This window comes from Pseudophryne corroboree, chromosome 7 (genome assembly GCF_028390025.1).
Source record: "Pseudophryne corroboree isolate aPseCor3 chromosome 7, aPseCor3.hap2, whole genome shotgun sequence".
Taxonomy (NCBI): domain Eukaryota; kingdom Metazoa; phylum Chordata; class Amphibia; order Anura; family Myobatrachidae; genus Pseudophryne; species Pseudophryne corroboree.
In genome coordinates, this window is record NC_086450.1 from 122,744,860 (window position 1) to 122,764,877 (window position 20,018).

The 20,018-nt window shown below is 35.2% G+C and overlaps 1 protein-coding gene across 6 annotated transcripts in view; it reads left to right on the forward strand.

Annotated features, from left to right (window-relative positions):
• LOC134944764 (sodium channel protein type 2 subunit alpha-like) overlaps positions 1-20,018 on the forward strand; it is a 419,840-nt gene that overhangs the window by 375,639 nt on the left and 24,183 nt on the right. For 5 of the 6 annotated variants that reach the window (XM_063933615.1, XM_063933610.1, XM_063933613.1 and 2 more), the window contains one exon: positions 9,793-9,915. In XM_063933615.1, the coding sequence (XP_063789685.1) occupies positions 9,793-9,915 (123 nt within the window). Of the gene's footprint in view, positions 1-9,350; positions 9,474-9,792; positions 9,916-20,018 lie in introns of all 6 variants that reach the window. The other variant, XM_063933612.1, reaches the window with a different exon arrangement.

A 20,018-nucleotide genomic window follows, 5' to 3' on the forward strand; every position in this document is an offset into this window, starting at 1 on the left:
TAAATAGCCTCAATGTTACGCTTAGTGATGGTAGTCTTAGGTGGTAAAGATGGAGAAGCAGATAGAGATAGGCTAAAAGTGAGCAGGTGATGGTCAGAGAGGGGGAACAGGGAGTTATAGAAATCAGAAAGATCACAGCGGTGAGTGAAAACCAGATAGAGTGAGCTTCCACTCACATGAGAGGGGGAGGAGGTCCACTGGGAGAGACCAAGAGTAGAGGTGAGGTTAAGGAGTTTAGAAGCAGGTGATTTTGTGGGGTTATCAATAGGTTTGTTGAAATCACCTAGGATAATGGAGGAAATGTCAGAAGAGAGGAAGTGAGGCAGCCAGGAAGCAAAGTTGTCAAGGAATTTGGAGGGCATGCCAGGGGGGTGGTAAATGACAGCTACTCGAAGATGAATAGGTTGGAAGAGGCGTATGGCATGGACCTCAAATGTAGAGAATGTAAGGGATGGTTCTGGTGGTATGAGTTGGTATAAGTAGCTAGAGGGTAGTAGGAGCCCAACACCACCACCGTGGCGACCCTGAGGTCGGGGGGTAATGTGAGACCCCCAGCAGAGAGAGCAGCTGGAGAAACTGTGTCAGAGGGAGTAATCCAGGTTTCAGTGATGGCTAGGAGATGCAAGGAATTTGAGATGAAAAGGTCATGGGTGGGGACCAGTTTGTTACAGAAAGATCTGGCATTCCAGAGGGCACAGGAGAGAGAGAGAGAGTCTAAGGGAGTGATGTGAATGAGATTATCAGGGTTGCTGTAGCAATGAGGTGAGATGGATTTAGAAGACAGGGATACAGAGGGTGTAGTGAGGGTGCTGGCTCCTGGGTTAGGAAGGGACACTGCAGCAGTTGAGCATTGAGGGAGTAAAGTGTGGTACAGAGTGGTATGAGGTGAGGTAGGTAGAGGAGGGAGGGAGCAGGGTAGAGTGGTGGACAATTGGGCCCAAGGTAGGGTAGAGGTGAATGACAGTGGGGTAATACATTCAGTATTTTTTATTATGAATGTGTAATATTCATCTTGTGGACAAGCTTGTGCATTATATGGAACTGGTTTAATAAGGATTGGCCTAGATTTTAGTGAGTTCTAAAACACCATTTACTGAATAACATTAAGAGGTGCCCCCCTATTTTTTTCTAAGATTGTTATTTCTGAAGTCTTGCTAACAGGAAACTTATTGGGTGGTTCTGCCCCTGTTTTAATATTGTAGAAATTAAGGGCAAGGGTACTTCCAAACAGACACACACACACACACACGCACATTTATATATATATATATATATACAAAATAGAGAATTCAGCACTCACCATAGCAAGCAAGCTTGCTATGGTGAGTGCTGAATTCTCTATTTTGTATGTATTTGGGTAGGTGGCCATGGGCTGCATGCACCCCACCCTATGAGTGGAGAGTGCAGACACTGCACCCCGCTTCTGGGGTGGCGAGTGCTGTGGTTTTCTATATTTGTTTGTATATTTTGGGGTTAATCTTTGGTTAACTCTTATTAACCATGGTCACAGGCCTTTTCATGCACCCCTGTGTAATCTTAATTGTTCTAAACCTGTGTCAGCTGCTCCTTAGTAATTTATCGGCTGTGTCAGGTGACTAGTATGCCTTTAAAAGCCACTAGACATGTGGCAGGCATACATTAAACCTAGTGGGCATATTTGCAGTTATATTATATGTGATACAGTTGCCAGGTTTTAATTCTTTAGGCTTTGTGATAGTGTAGGACCTGCATGAAGGTGGGGTACCTTGAAAATCGGTATGCAGGCTTCCGTGCATTGGCCAATCCACCAACTAAACCCCCATCATTTATTTATTTATTGATGTTGTGAGGACAAGTGAGCTTGCTATGGTGAGTGCTGAATTCTCTATTTTGTATGTATTTGGGTAGGTGGCCATGGGCTGCATGCACCCCACCCTATGAGTGGAGAGTGCAGACACTGCACCCCGCTTCTGGGGTGGCGAGTGCTGTGGTTTTCTATATTTGTTTGTATGTATATATATATATATATATATATATATGTATGTATGTGTGTGTTTACATTTCTACAATGTTAAAACAGCATATTTGCCCAATAAGTGTCCAATAAGCAGCACTACCCAATAATAGCAAGACTATATATATATATATATATATATATACATACATACATACACGGTATCCGGACTCCAGGTCGACAGCACAAAGGTCGACACACCTTAGGTCGACGCCAATTGGTCGACACACCTTAGGTCGACATGGACAAAAGGTCGACAGGAACAAGGTCGACATGGGAAAAGGTCGACATGAGTTTTTCACGATTTTTTTCTTTTTTTTGAACCTTTTCATACTTAACGATCCACGTGGACTACGATTGGAACGGTAAAGTGTGCCGAGCGAAGCGGTAGCGGAGCGAAGGCACCATGCCCGAAGCATGGCGAGCGAAGCGAGCCATACGAGGGGACGCGGTGCACTAATTGGGGTTCCCGGTCACTCTACGAAGAAAACGACACCAAAAAAACATAAAAAACTCATGTTGACCTTTTTCCATGTCGACCTTGTTCCTGTCGACATTTTGTCCATGTCGACATTTTGTCCATGTCGACCTAAGGTGTGTCGACCAATTGGCGTCGACCTAAGGTGTGTCGACCTTTGTGCTGTCGACCCTCAGTCCCAGACCCATATACACACACACACACACACACACACACACACACACACACACACACACACACACACACACACACACACACTCTGTGTATTTTTACACATATTAGTATTAAAAAATAACAGTAATTGATGTGCTTAACTAAATATCTCCACATCATGCTGTCTATAACTCCTACACAACAGCATTGCCAATTCAGTATTAATATACTTTCATAACCAGGGCAGATACTGAGCAGTTTACAGCTTGGCAGACTTGCTTTCAGACAAACTATAATTAGCCACAACTAGGCGGCTCCCTTAATTGCACATGCTGGTAGTTAGGGGGCATCTAAAACACTGACTGAGTGATATAGTTTAATGTTACTGCTTCATTATAGTTAATGTCCCTATGATGCATCCGCAGGGAGTGCTGGTCACTGACAAAAGAGAAGTAGCCAGCAGCTTCCTACCTTGTGAAGCTGCCAGCTGCTACTCTGATGTGCTAGGACTGCCAGCACCAATCTCCCAAATCGAAAGGAGTTAGGACAGGTAAGGTAATGGATAATTGGGGGCAGTGCCACCATTGCCTATTTTGCCAGTCCTGCTTGTTTATCACAATTACACAGTGTGGATTATTTCACTGACATGCAGAGACAGGGGTGGTCATTCCAAGTTGATCGCTAGCTGCATTTATTCGCAGCGCAGCGATCAGGCTAAAAAATGTTCTGCGTATGCGGCGCGATGCACATGTGTGACGTATGGGCATAACGAACGATGCAGTTTTGCACAGGGTCTAGCAATGCATTTCATTTGCACTGGTTGCCGCAGAGTGATTGACATGAAGTGGGCGTTTCTGGGTGGCAACTGACCGTTTTCAGGGAGTGTTTGGAAAAACGCAGGCGTGCCGGGGAAAACGCAGGCGTGGCTGGGCGAACGCTGGGCGGGTGTGTGATGTCAAATACGGAACTGAATAGTCTGAAGTGATCGCAAGCGCTGAGTAGGTTTTGAGCTACTCTGAAACTACACAAAAAATTTTTGCAGGCACTCTGCGATACAACCGTTCGCACTTCTGCTAAGCTAAAATACACTCCCAGTGGACGGCGGCATAGCGTTTGCACGGCTGCTAAAAACTGCTAGCGAGCGATCAACTCAGAATGACCCCCCAGTACTAATTATGACACAATAAATTAAATATCGTATTATCTTTCTGACCTATATCAGTCCCTATTAGAACACTGTCCTAAAGATTTGTGCTCAAGCTGTCTGTAATGGAGTAGAGCGGTGATATATATATATACTGTATATATATATATATATATATATATATATATAGATAGATATTTTTTTTTTTACAGACCATTGGAATGTCAGGTTAATGCTAAGCAATGTCATTTTACCTTTATGCACTATACAAAAATAATAAAAATTAGGCATTTACTGATTCTTATTACCAACTTTTATTCTAATGCAGATAAACCAAATACATTATGTTTAAGCCACAGACATTATGTTTAAGGACATGGCTGACAAGAAGAGCAACCCATATTCTGCCCAACATCCATGTAAAAGTTAATGGAAGGCTCCAAGTAAATATGCTAAAATGCATGAGGGACAATCACCATTACTATAAAGCACATACTGTAACTTAAAAGTCACTACATTTTAAAAGTGCTATTATGTAGTCATTTCAGATTAACTATCTATATATCTATCCTTTCAGAAAGAAAGATATAAAAACATAAATTTGTGCTAGGTCAATAGAGATATAGGTTTTAGATACAGTAAACTGATATTTTTAAAAATGTTAAAAAAAAGTTATCATCATTAATAATAACATATTACATTAGTATATGAAGTTTAATATAATTTGTTAATTTGTATATTTTTTTCCAAGTTTATATACTTATATAATTATATACCTAGCATAAACTTGAAATTTAGGAGTATATTTACTAAAGGGCGAGCATTTTAGAAGTGGACATGTTGCCCATGGCAACCAATCAGGTTTTCGCTAATAGTTTCTAGAAGATGCTAGATAAATGATAAGTAGAATCTGATTGGTTGCTATGGGCAACATCTCCATTTCTAAGAAAATACACATTTTAGTAAATATACCCATTATACTTAAAAATGAGAGATGGAAAACTATAAATGTAAAAATAAAAATAAATAGAAATACACTAAAACAAGTTTTAAATAATTATCTGTAAAGAATTATTTTTATTTCCCAGAGCTGACAAATGTTTGAGAATATTTTATAAAAATAGATAGATATATGCAATTGATAGTCATATAGATTTTAGATAGATAGAAATAAATAAATAATAAATGAATATAATATAAATCAATACAGACATACATTTTAGATATAAATAATTATAACCTAGATCAATATAGATATACAGTAGATGTTAGATAGATAGATAGATAGATAGATAGATAGATAGATAGATAGATAGATAAGAAATGGATTGCTATTACATAATATATAGTTTTAGTTTTAGAATTTTTTTCTTTCTGAATTATCAAGTGAATAAGTATACTGTATAATACATTATTATGAGACATTTTTGGATTATCAAAATCTAACAAAGAACTTCAGAATAATTATTTTCCAAATGAGCATTACATAATATATAGTTAAAGTTGTAGATTTTTTTTTTCTTTCTGATTTATCAAGTGAATACATATAGAAAACATTAGTAAAATACATTTTTGGATTATCAAAATATAAGAACTTCTGAATAATTATTTTCTAAATGAACATATGGTATAAATTAAGTTATCTAATAAAAATGTTAAACTTCAAACTTTAAAATGAGAGAACAAAATGTATAAATGTAAAGAAGTTACAATAAACAGAAATACACTAAAGCAAGTTATAGATGATTTTAGTCATAATTTTTTTCACCATGGCTGCTAAATTTTTAAATTCTGAGATAGACAAGAGGAGGATATGAGATAGCTATAAAATAAATACAAATTAGATAGCTCTAAAAAAAATATGTGCTTGAGATATATGAAATCGGAATATAGAGAGATTATTGTATATATATATATATATATATATATATATATATATACAATACAAAAATATCCTTATCTTGCGCTCGCAGAACCAGCAGCACTACAGGCGAGTCCTCCGTTGCCGGATCTCAGACAAACATAAGATAGAAAACACAAATCCTGAGCGCGCTCTGTTTGATGTATAGATATAGCGGAAGTCCTTCCAAGTAGGTGTATCTTATACTATGGATAATTGGATTTCTTGGGTTCCTTAGCAAGATCTGCGCTTGGCGAAGGGAGTAATTTTCCTAACTGGAATACTGACTAATGACTGATAAACCCAACGCGTTTCGTCAGTTTGACTTCATCAGGGGTAACAGAAATATATTTTTGTATTGGAGCACCTACACACTGTATAATTCTGCATACAGAATATTATGATCAACCTTTAGATAATTAAACTCATTGCATAAAAAATAGGTAATATTCCTCTAAAAATTTACTTCATGGTCAGACTTTACTATGTCCGCCTGAACATATAGATTAGTTCGGTACACTCGGTTAAAATACCTATTTTTTAAAAGTGCAATAGTGTATCAATTTCTGAAAACTCCTACACACATGGTTGCAGCCTGAGAAATCCTCTGGATACAATTGTGGGTCCTATGTGGGAGTTCCAGTGCTTTTAGCATTTACTGACTCTGTTTCTGGATATACCAATTGATACACTATTGCACTTTTAAAAAATAGGTATTTTAACCGAGTGTACCGAACTAATCTATATGTTCAGGCGGACATAGTAAAGTCTGACCATGAAGTCAATTTTTAAAGGAATATTACCTCTTTTTTATGCAATGAGTTTAATTATCTAAAGGTTGATCATAATATTCTGTATGCAGAATTATACAGTGTATAGGTGCTCCAATACAAAAATATATTTCTGTGACCCCTGATGAAGTCAAACTGACGAAACGCGTTGGGTTTATCAGTCATTAGTCAGTATTCCAGTTAGGAAAATTACTCCCTTCGCCAAGCGCACATCTTGCTAAGGAACCCAAGAAATCCAATTATCCATAGTATAAGATACACCTACTTGGAAGGACTTCCGCTATATCTATACATCAAACAGAGCGCGCTCAGGATTTGTGTTTTATAAATATATATATATATATATTAGATATTGTAAGTGCGGTTAATATTTATGAAATGGCTTTGTAGATAGAATGCTGTTTTTGTCAAATATACTGTACCAGATTTCTGTTTTATTACTAAAGCTCATAAACTTATGAAATACATGAAACAGTTTAAGTGAATTTTCTTTAAAGAAAATTGAATGTAAGATACACATGCAATTTTTTTTATAAACTGGGTGGCACAATGTAATCCTCTACTTATATTTTAAGTTATTTGCACCTTTATTTGCATCTCATACTACACTGTACATTTGCTTAATCTATTTCCTAGTTTTGTGTGTAAACACAGCAATCAAGATAAACTAATATTTTTATTGTCATTTTGGCCATAAACTTTTATTTATGATTTTTACAAAAGCAGGTGCACAAGCTTTTAAATATGAAAGTGCAACTTTGCATTTAAATTATCCACAAGAATATATATATATATATATATATATATATATTTATATACTGTAAGAGCAACATTAATAAAATAGTTTCATATAATAAAATCTTGATTAAACTACTGAACAAATAAAGAAATATATTATTTTTTATCATTATTTCATTATAACATTTAACATAATTTCAATCATATTATCCATTTTAAAGGCTAGGTTCAAATTGGCCAAAATCACTTGATACATACTGGAGCTATGGTGGTGATTATGGAACCTGCAAATTACAAACTGAAAGTGCTAAAAATAACACTTTCACTTGCCTATTACAGGAAAATGAAGAATGGTTCAATCATCCTGATTTGGCAGACCATGTAACATAGACTTAGAAATCCAAACAGACATTCGCCAAAGTTGTCATGTCATTGAGATTGCAGAAGGTCTCATAAGGATTTATTCATAGCATAATAAACAAAAGGCAATCCTTACTGTTAGATTATATCAATTTATTTTCTTTTTGTATAATTTTAAACTGACATAACCTGAAAAAATGTATTCTTCCAAATCGGTAAATTAAATTTTAAAAAATATTTCAGGCTTTCCCCACTTGTGCAACAACAGTACATGGTAAGTACTGTAACTAATAAACATACTTTTTCATCAAGGCCAAATGAAGAAGACTGGAAGGTAATCAGAAACATTAAGGTTGAGTGCCAGTTGCAAAGGAATCAGTGGTGCTAAAAAAAATTCAGTAGCGGGTATGTCAATCAGCTGCATTATTGCCCCTATGACATTCTATGTGGCAAGCATTGGTCGAAGTGTTTTTTTTTATCATATTGTTATTTTTACTAGACTTCAGTTAAGCTATTAGGAAAACAAGCCAAAGTTGAAAACAAATTAACTCACTTTTAATGATTTAAGAGGAGAGAGCATCTTAACTTTTATTGTGAGCAAAATAACGCTATATCAATTAAAACAAGACTATAGCATAGTATAACATAACAATATAGCATAACACATTCCTTACACATTCGATCACTGCTTGCAGTATAATCCTAATGAACAGAATTATTAGAGTGGTGTGAAATGTTTGAAGTGTGGTTTTATTGTGGTGCACCTCATTTATTTATTTATTATTATTGTTTTTTGTTTTATGACTTGTGTTCCATTTGTGAAACCAAATCTTTCATCTAAATTCAAATGGTTTATTCATATAAAACACAATTTTTAAATTTTATTTGATAATATCATATTGATTAGTTTGTTTTTAGTTTGTTATGTTTTCTTTTAGCAAAATTACATGATTTAATATTGCTCTTTAACTGCTTATCCATTCCTGCCTTTGGCATAGAATAGCTTTCCCATTACCCACTTGCTGCCTTTAGAATAATGTTAGATCTAGAACTTAAGGACCCTAATAATATTTTATTTAAATAGAACTGGTTTGTTACTATTAAACAGTCTCATCAAATATAAAAAAATAGCTTAAGGTTATAAAAGGTTCTTTTCAAAATAACTGTAAGAAATCAATTTTGTTTATTACAGAATAATTAGTCAGTCTGTTCCCTTACATATGATAAACAAAATAGAGTTGTTATGGTAAAATCATAAAATATACTACTTGTATATTTATGTACATTTATCCATCTCTCTATTTAATTTTATGGAATAGATTATCTTTATTTTGAAGCTGTACTATGAAATATAAAATCAAGATTTTGTGAAAGTATTTTGCTGCACACGCAAGTTATAATAAATAAAATGGAAGCATTGTAAATTTCTTTTTTTTTTTTAAATCCAATGTTTTAAAACAGCAACAAAATCTTAATTAAGATAACTTATTTTAAAGTTCTAACATATGATTTTTATGTTGCAATTAATAACAGAGAATACATATTTTTAGTTATAAATTAATCTCTTTGTTATCTTCTAATATTTGGAGTATTAGAACACTTTTATATTTTGTCTATTTTATGTTACAGTTCTGCCTGATTAATGCTCTTTTGAATGTATATAGTACAGTTTTTCAACTTTAAAGAAAACACAGTATCCTAGACCACATAAGAATTGATCACAATGATTTCTAAGGCCAAGTTTCCGCACAATCAGTAAGGCCCTGAATAATACTGCCATTAATTCTGAACAGATTTCTGTCATATCTCTTTTGGCTGTGGCCCTCGGGTATGATCAACTAGCCGCTATTAAGTCTCTAAGGACCTTGAGAGCATTGAGACCTCTACGTGCATTATCAAGATTTGAAGGCATAAGGGTAAGACCCAAATATAGATAGGGACATAGTCCATATTCTTTTTTATAGGTTTCTATATTTGCTTTGGATGTTTTTCCCACTCCCGCTGGACATCCAGCAAAAAAGAGGGTAAGATTACTGATATTTGTTTTACCTACAGGTTTTTATTAACAGGTATGTTGTGATTCCTCCATTCTTTAATATTTTTAAAGATTTCTCTTAGGTATGAGATGAAGACTTCCTGGCACCATCTTTCTACACAAGCCATCGGTGTATATTGAAATGCACAAGTAACAATTAGGAAAACCAATGAGATTATTACTTTTGTGTTTTTGTATAGGTATCTTTGGTTAGCTTAATAGCTAATGCCTTGGGCTACTCAGAATTAGGGGCTATTAAGTCCCTTAGGACACTAAGGGCATTGAGACCTCTGAGGGCCCTGTCACGGTTTGAAGGGATGAGGGTAAGATAACATGAAAGACCTTGAATTAATGCATGCATAGAAATGAATCATGCATGTGAGAAACAAAAGCATAAGGAATGATAAATCCATGCAGAGATGCTGCAATAACCTCATAATTTCTGTTTACCACTAACAGATATGGGGTAGGATGCTTTAACACATTGCAAAACCCATATGCTGTCACAGTCACACATATCAGCTTAATCATAATCGAGTCTATTCAACAGAAATACTAACTTGTCTTGAATATTTAAGGTATGTGAAATTTATTAGTTTTTGTGAAAACACAAGGAAAGGCTTTACAATACCTGTAGAAGGTAACAATAAAATGTATCAATAGATATACAGCACTACTTTTCCCTTTAATGCACAGTAAAAGATGAGGCAAATGTAACATGTTAGTCTTAAACAGTATAGTGTTAGAAGTGCACAAAAGATCAACTTGTAATGTCATGTAAGTCTAACAAAAGTCCCACTTTTTTAAACAGCTAAGGAATTATATATTAATAAAAAAATATATATATATACTTTTTCTCTTTCATGAGCTGAGAGCAGCAGATGTCTAAGGCACACACTTTCCTGCTGTTATAGTAATCTCAATTATGACATTTGGAAGATGTATGGTATAAGGCACATGTTGAAGAATCATAAATGTATAAGAGATACTATTTTTATGTTCAATGGTTTCTTTCAACAGTGCATTGTTATCGATTAGTACACTTTTCTTATTTCAAAGTTTGTTTCACTAGTCACATAACAGTATATTTATATATACATATACATATATGAGATAACTAAGCACAGAGAAGCATTCAGAACTTTAAATATTTCTGTTTAATAGACCCTTTGATTTAGTGTGTAAGGCTACCAGCTATCAGAAAATAATTGTATTTTCATCAGACGCATGGATACATTGTCAATGTTCACCTGATTGGCACCAAAAGATTTATAGAAATTATCCCAGACCACTGTCTGTTGCCATATCGTATGTGGTGAATCACTGTTTAAAAATCTTAAATAACTCACATGACTTTTTCTTTATTAAACTTGACCATTTGGTCGTAACATATCCTGTAATATGTTATGTGATGTTTTACATAAGTATCTGCTGACTGACACACAAGGTTATTTTAAGACTGAGCTCCCAACTTACAGTATGTTATATAGACCAAATAAGGAATTATAATGATAAAATAGTAACCATTGTGTTGTATAGGCCCATTCACAAAAAAAGTCCTCACTGATTCCAGAAAATGTATTTTACAGTTGGGGTGCCTCGATGTCAGTGCAATACAAAAATGAATTTTCCCCTCTTGTATAATTTAGTTCACAGGAGCTCAGAATGCCAACTATGGCTAAATATGTCCATAGTGGCATTCTTTAAATAGAGAGTAGGGCATAATGCTCTTGATGTTGTACATTTAATTTTCAGTAGAGTATAAAAAGCTTTATAAACTTTCATCTATTTAATGACTATTTAAATAAAACTTCACATTGGATATTATTGGCAATGTGCTACAGCCTTAGAAACTTAAATATTCAGGGGTTTTTTAAATTACATTTGTCATAATCACTTCTCAACTAAGCTAATTATAAAAATATATTATTAGTATTATTATTAGTATTAATAATAACACTAATAATAATATTAATAATAATAATAATATTAACAATACTTTTATATATCCTGTGTGTCAGTCACTGATAAATTGATAATTATTTTCAAAAGAACTCTATGATTTTAAGGCCCATTAGATAGATATTACAAGTTACTGTAGGTGAAAATATAACATTGGAAATTAGTGTATTGTTAATATGGATTGTACAGTTTTTATCTAATAAATAATCAACACTATACTGTAAACTATACAAGTTCACTGAAGCATATTTAATTGTATATTCTCAGTGCTATTGTTATAAAATATGTTTTCTAAAGTGTGCAGTAAGTGCAGCAAGAGTCTCCATTGATTTAGTCAACAAACAATTTTTCAGTGCATGCATTCAATGATAAAAGCACATAAGCATGTTAAACACTGCTTGACTTTGAAAACAATTGGACAATTCAACTTTAAAAAAAAAAAGTTAAAGTTGAACTGTCAGGTATGCATGCTCTCCTGATTGTTCTTAAATTAAATCGTATTTCAAACTTCTAGTCCATTTAAAAAAAATACAATGAGCATTTCAATTAAATGGATCCAATTCAGTATCTTTACTCTGCTGATTCAACATTTCACGTATGTTAAAATTCTCATAACTAATTGTAGATAACTCACAGAATAGTTATAGTAACAGTTTTTGACTTGGGTTTGTGCGATTGTAGTCACATTTTATCTGTGCCAAAATTGTGTTTTTTAGAACCAATAGTTTTCTTTAGATAGACTTGATTTAAATCACACTAAAGTCTAAACAAAGAAAATATAGTAAGACTGACATATAGCTGTCTAAACAAAAGTTTTATTTAAAAACATTTTTATAATTTATTTTTATGTTCACATATTTCATATTTATAATAAAAGTCATATATTTAAAATGGAACTCCCTGGATGTTGTCTATTTTGAAAGAAACATATCTTACCCATTACGATAAGTCATATACTCTACACATGTTAATAGTTTGTATAGTGGTACTGGTATGCATTACACGCAGAAAATGCAGTGCTCTCAGATTAGTTTTTAAATTTTTGTAGTTATAGTACTGCTTTTGAACACTTGTGCCTATCTTTGATGGAGCAAGAATGTACCTTTTCAATGAAGGAACTCTTGGATGATGAGCAAAGCTGGGTGTTCTGTATGCATAATGATATAGTATATCGACATATTATTTATATATATATATATATATATATAGCAGTCCAATGGAAAACGGCACTCAGAGGCAAAAAAAATCGTAGAAAAAAGGTTTAATTCATACCATTAATGGTATGAATTAAACCTTTTTTCTACGATTTTTTTTGCCTCTGAGTGCCGTTTTCCATTGGACTGCTATTTCTTTGCTTTAACGGGCACCAGAGCAAGCTGCTGTGATTTGAGTGCCGGCATATACTGGAAGTATATATATATATATATATATATATATATATATACACTGTGTATATATATATACTATATATATATATATATATATATATACTGTATATATATATATATATATATATATATATATGTATAGTATAAATCTGGCATTCCCCAATATAGAAGTCAACCACCTGTGTGCACATTCTATAATTGGCATCCAATGCTGCGAGGAGTGAAATCCATGCATGGTACTACAGGATTGCTGAAGTGATATATTCAATCAGACAGCAAAGTATAGCGATGTTTCTGGGCTGTGCAGGACCCTGTCTACAGGCTGCTATGAACAAGTATATATAAAACCAGAGGACGCTACACATTCATGTGGTGGTTCACAATTTCTGTTAAAGGTAATTTAAATGCTCATATGTAGAAAAATGTCTTATTGTTCCAATGTCCCATCTTAAATGATTTAACAGGTTCTTTCAGCTTGAGTCATCATAGAGATCCACATACAGTTATGAAGGGTATATTTTCAGAGTATACTGGATACATCAGTCTTTATTATGTGGATCTCCATGATGACTCAAGCTAAAAGAACCTGTTAAATGCAAACCAGCAAACATAGTTATAAAGTGCTGTATACAATTTATAATAGATAAATTAATAAAATATAAGTGCACTATATCAAGTAGCAATAGAACATGCTGGTAATAATAACAACACAGATCAAAAATACATGTACCATTAATCATAACTAATAAAGTGCTATATGAAGACTATTAGTATACATAGACCGATGATATTCGATTGATAATGGCCTCTACACATTACATGAATAAAAAGAGGACCCAAAAATACAAAAAAATTAAAAGACTAAGAAACACCCCAAAATGATTTAATTATTATTTATTTATTTATTTATTTTGTGAAACGTACGTCAGGCACAACTTGGCCGTCACGTGGTGCACACACGTGACCGGAACAGCCGGTCCGTCCAGTTAGTCACCAGGAGATCCCAGGCAGCTACACTTACATGCTACCGCACCACCGGAGCCCTATCTCGGGCAGGAACAGCAGCGGGAGCAACTGCGCACCACCGGAGCCCTATCTCGGGAAGGAGCGGTGGCAGGAGCAACATTACATCAGGTAGTTATCCCCCCCCCACCACTACATTACCGGACTTTATTCCCGGAAAATGGGACATCAGTACACAAGTAATATCGGCAGGGGACCACCCGGTAATTGGTATTGTATGCACCACTGTTCCATTATAGACTCATGTTAAGTGATCTCAAAATCCAACATTTGCCTTATGTAGACTCTTTACTTCATGTGAGGAAGGATTATCCGGCGTTGTCATCTAAAAACTTGGTTCTTCACAGAAGAACACAGTAGATATAATAGCTGTGTGAATCTCTGGTGATAGCATATGCAGCATTTCAGAATAACATCTTCTCCCTGCGGTATACTCAATTTAGCATTGACACCAATGTTAATGTAGGCATAGATAAAATATGGTGTTATAAGTATCCCCCTTGAACTCTAAATATTAGGCAACCTTTTGCAATTTTGGTGTATACCATGGTGCTCTTCTGCCTTGCACATTGTTAGTGTCAATATATGGTAAATTGTTGCACCCATTAATGGATTTTTAGAAATTTCTGTATATTTTTTGCTTATAGAGCATACCGTATTCTGAGTACAATCCCTGTACTATACAAGCTACAGGACTATTTGTGTTACATAATTGACAGCTCTATATTTTGTGTATACATATGTATGACACCTCATGCTGCTTAATTGGATACACTGGTAGGCTAACTGCATTCTTTATTTGGTACATATGAATAACCATTTGCATGTTTTGCGGTACCCATTGTGTTAATCTTTCACAAAATACTGGTGATTTAACCGTACTGGGTACATATGAATGTCTTTTTTTATGAGCTTTCACTTGGAGACATCAATTGTGATAATTCTCCACATAATACATGATCACTGTACCTAGAATTTGTGGTCCATATTATCACACGTATGTTCAGCATATGCATTTTTTTCACTGTGAGTATTTTTTACACTATCTTATGTGCTCACTGTCCATCAAAGTTAAGTGATAACAGTGGCAAGCAGAATATCTGCGGACATACCCCACTGGAGATGCCCAATCTCATCTGATCTTGGAAGTCAAGCAGTGGATGGCCGAGTCAGTACTTGGATGGGAAGCCACCTTGGAACACCCTGGTACTGCAAAAAGATTGCTGTCTACTTTCATTTCACTAATAAAGAGCACAATTTGGTACTTTGGTTCTTATGACCTATGATTCAATTTCCTGCAATAAATTTTCCCCATGGGATCTATGCAGAAAAAATTATGGTAATATATCTCACAACATAAGAACATAATTTTAGCTACAACGTGATTATACATCGACCACAAAATGTATTTCTCGGCTTATTATGTATTGTAGCATTTGCGCTACTAATAGTGTACTTCAATTCTTTCTTGTATTTTCGCTGCGTTATTGATTCACATATTAGCATTAATGGAACTCCTCTAATTAGTTTTAATGAGACTTTATTAAAATGTTTATCTTATCAGTTAGTGGTATTAGAACACAATAGTCCATCTGAATTAGAGTGCTCCCAAATAAGAGTCCTTTTTTTCTATCCCTCTTTGTGTTCACATTGAAATACTTTGACTCAAGGGAGCACCACTGATGGTAATCTAATATACACCTAAAAAGATAATAATTTCTTATGTTTATGATTACCTGAATAAGAATAGTATTCTTGGATATAATATCAGTTTTTCAGAGGACAACTATCAGATGCATACTATATATTTTTTCTGACCAGTGAGGTTTCTCTCGCCCTCTTTTTTTGTTATACAATAATGTAGGTAATACTTATCTGAAATAAGATTAGACCACCTCTCCTCCGCTGCGCACCCTGCTCCTTTTCTTTTACGCAGCAGCAGTCCCCGGCCCCCTCCGGCAGGCTCTTCTTGTAGCAGCAATGGTAGCAGTCACCAGTCCCTTCCGGCACGCTTCTCTGGCAGATGCATCAGCAATCTCCAGGCCCCCTTAAGCAGCTTCTCCTGGCAGCGGCAGTAGGCTATGACCCCCTGAGACTGGCTGTGCTCCCGACTCCTTGTTTCGTCCAACCTGCTCACAGGCACCTCGCTCCCGGCACCTTGCTCCAGGCAACTTTCTTGCTAAGCCCCACATGTGCAACAGGTTTCCGCACATGCGCTGGTGCATAGTTCACTGAATGGCAAATACATTGAAAGACAATCACGTTGGTGCCAACAATAGTAGACAGATACATTTGTATCAAAGTTTAAAATCCAACATCTATTTATACCATATCCTTATGGAGAAAAAAAAGTCCTTAATGGAGATGAGCTATTGCCGGTTTACCCACAAATTGTTATGTAATCCATATGTTATTATGGAGCAACCGCGGCTGTCAGTAATTTCCCCGCTCTGGTGTCTGCAATGGGTGCCACTTCCTGGAGGAATATGCTGCTGCTGCTTGCCTCCGTAGCTGATAATAGAATGAGCAGGTGTATGTATTAAATTTACTGTAGAAAATATATTTTTATTTTTTTCTCCTTTTTTGGAATTTTTGTGCTATTGTATTTGATCCATCTCTACATGGTTTTATATAGATGTATATATATATGTGTATATAAAATAAGTATATTGATACATACATAGATAAATAGATTCACAGCCATATGAATAAAAACATTGTTTTATGTATTATACAGATGGAGCTGCACTCATCCAGTGCGGCTCCATCGCAGGCGTGCACTCCCGGTGTGACTAGGCGATCCATTCGCCTAGCCCCGCCGGGAGTGCACAGAGACGCTCTCCCATTCAAGTAAATGGGGCGCATCTCCATCACGGGTGCACGCTCCCGCCCGCAGATGCTCTCAGCGTTAGGCTAGGCACAGGAGGAGCCACGACTAGTGTGGCTCCATCTGTAAATTTGTTTATGTCATATTATTTTCTTGACTGTCTATCAGTGGTAATCATTGTAGTAAATTAGTGCAGAATTCTCTTTTAAATAGTATTTTTTTTTCAATAACAGTTTATGTCTCTCCAACCCAATGGAGAGCTGGAATATAGACAATAAGCATAAAGCAAAAATCTTCAATTGTGTGTCCACAAGCAGAGATATGCTTTGCCACGGGTGGTGTGCTAGGCTTCCTTCAGTAATGCTTATTTAAATGCAGTGCATAGCAATTCATTGTTTCAATATATGTACTGTTTTGCTCACATGTAAACATTTACAAGGGCATATAATCACATAGACAACAAATATTGACAATTCAGACGATGTTTGAGATGGTATATTGTACCACTGGATGAATACTGAAAGCTACTGCCTGTTACCACAACCAGAACATTTGAATAATCCAACTGTTTGTAGCACACCTTGGTCAACCCAAGTTACTTTAAATTATGGCTACGTTTATATCAAAATAGTGTGGTATTTTCACAACTGCTAGCCAGAATAGTATCTGATCGGATAATGCATCAATGCCTCAGTATTGCTGCAGGAAGAAAGACTAATGAGATTGAATAAGTACTGGAAAATACAAGTCTTTCACAGTTATTGTCCTTCAGTCATGAAGTGAGTAAATCCTGTCTACTGAGTTTAAGACATCTTGATTTAGCATCAGAGACCTCTTTGGAATTGTAGCCACAATCTCTAAAATCTTAAATCTTGTCAACAGTACCTGGTAGATCTTTAGAATCAGGTAATCCTCACTGCCCTCAATAACTACAAGAAAGGGAGACCTTTTTTTAATTGTTAAGGATGAAAGCTGAATGTCAGCAACCGTGTATTTTTATCTGTGGGTTTTTTGAACAATTTGGTTGTGAATTGTCCATTTTCACAAGAGTTGTAAACATCCAAAAAAATCAATGTTACGTGAGTTACAGGTAAATGTTAATATGATGGACTCAGGGATTGAATTTAAAAAAAATCACAAAATCCATCCGCATGTCCTCAATCCCAATCCACACTAAGAAAAGTTTGTCAATATAATGCAAATATAATAGCACATAGTTAGAATATGTGGAGTTTGCCATAATATATACCTTCTCATAATCGTACATGTATAGATTGGTATACCATGGCGTCATAATAGACCCCATTGTGGTGCCTTTAAACCGTAAATAAAAAGAATCATCAAAAAGTAAGAAAATAATTCTTATGAAGGACTAATTCAATCAATAAGAGTAAACACTGAGATGGGGGACCATTGTAGTGTGGGCTGGAACTGATAACACGCCAAACAGCCTGCATTTCTTCTTCGTGATCAATATTTGTGTATAGGCTGGTGGCATCTAATGTCACCAGCTACAACCAGCAGGAGGCTGACCAAATTGACAAAATTTGTTTAGAATATCTGATGTATCTTTTAAAAAATATGGAGTGTTACATACAACAGGTTGCAGATAAAGGTTACGTATTGGGATATAGACTGACTCTGTGAACCCATTGAGAATATTATTGGTCTACCCAGAGATAGGGTCTTAGACTTGTGAATTTTGGGTAGCATATAAATTAGAGGATTTTTTTGAAAGTTCTGTATGAGAAATTTAGCAGTATGTGAATTGATTCAATCATTGCTCAAGCCCATTTGGATGATCAAATCGATCTCCCTTATATTTTTCTGTGTGGTCAAACTTGAGTTGTTTATAGCATTTATCATCTGCCAATTGTCTCATAATCTCATTGATGTAATCATCACTATTTAAAATAACGATTCCCCTTCCTTTATCGGCAGGGTGGATGCTAATATCTTTATTTTCTCTAAGAGATTGTATGGCTTTGGTCTCATTCCTAGTTAGATTGGATCGATACATTTTCATGTTGGTAATTTGTGGCAATGGATTACGCGTGACAGGTCATATAGGTCTCTTATGAACCTTCAGCAAGTCCGCATGTGTCTCAGCTAGACTATCTTTATCAAATGCTGGCTGGTCTGTATCTGAAAACAGCATCTTAATTACATCTTTTTCCAAAAAGTGTTTAGTCCCAGTGATGTCTCCGACATCAAAATCCATGATGATAGATTGATATAAAAATACACGAACAATAATTCCAAACCCAATCAAAATACTGTGATATTCTGTGGTGCGATTTTATTAACCAAAATGGTAATACAAGAAGGAAAACGCAAACACTTTAACAGTAAAGCATGGGTACTAGGTCTCAAAATAATTATAATAACAATGCCCAACCTCTGATCACAGGTTGTAGTGGGTGGAGGGACCACCACTACCAATCCAAAAAGTGCTTTAATAAAACATGATGATAAAATCACATGTCATCTAATCCGTAATATAGACATATATTATATAGCAAATGTAGTACAGGAAGCAGCATTTATATAATAGGAAGCATTAATGCCATCACCCTGACAGCTGTTTCACTGCACATGCACCTTTCTCAAAGGGTTACAAACACTTTAATACAAGTGATAGGCCAAATAGAAAAGTAACAAGGAGGCTCCCTATTAGTTACCCGATGTCCCGGGGACCTTCTCCCACCATCCACACCTGGTCTGGGAGGCGGTGCTGGTGCTCCTGAGAAGATGTCAGATGCTGAACCAAAATTCACAGCCAAAATGCAGGAGGACAGAGGAAAGGTTCTCGAGTGCATGAATGACATGGACATAGTATAAACAAATAATGGTGGTCACAGTAACAAGGATAGAGGCTTCATAATAATGCTGTTAAAGACTTTATAATAACACTGTTAGAGGTTTTATATTAAAGGCATTCATAGACCAACACACATAGTTAAAGTGCTATATACAAACTGTTTTAATAAAGTAGTACAATTAAAGTGCTATATAAACACTATTATTATACATAGACCGATGATATTAATTGCATTATATCAAATGGCCTCTTTGCATTACATGAATAAAAAGAAGAGCCAAAAATACAAAAAGAATAAGAAACACCCCCAAATCAGCCATTGGATTAAATATGCCAAAAAGTAAAAACGATATACCCAAAAAAATATATATATTCTCAATACCAATTTAAACAATAGTCCATCGG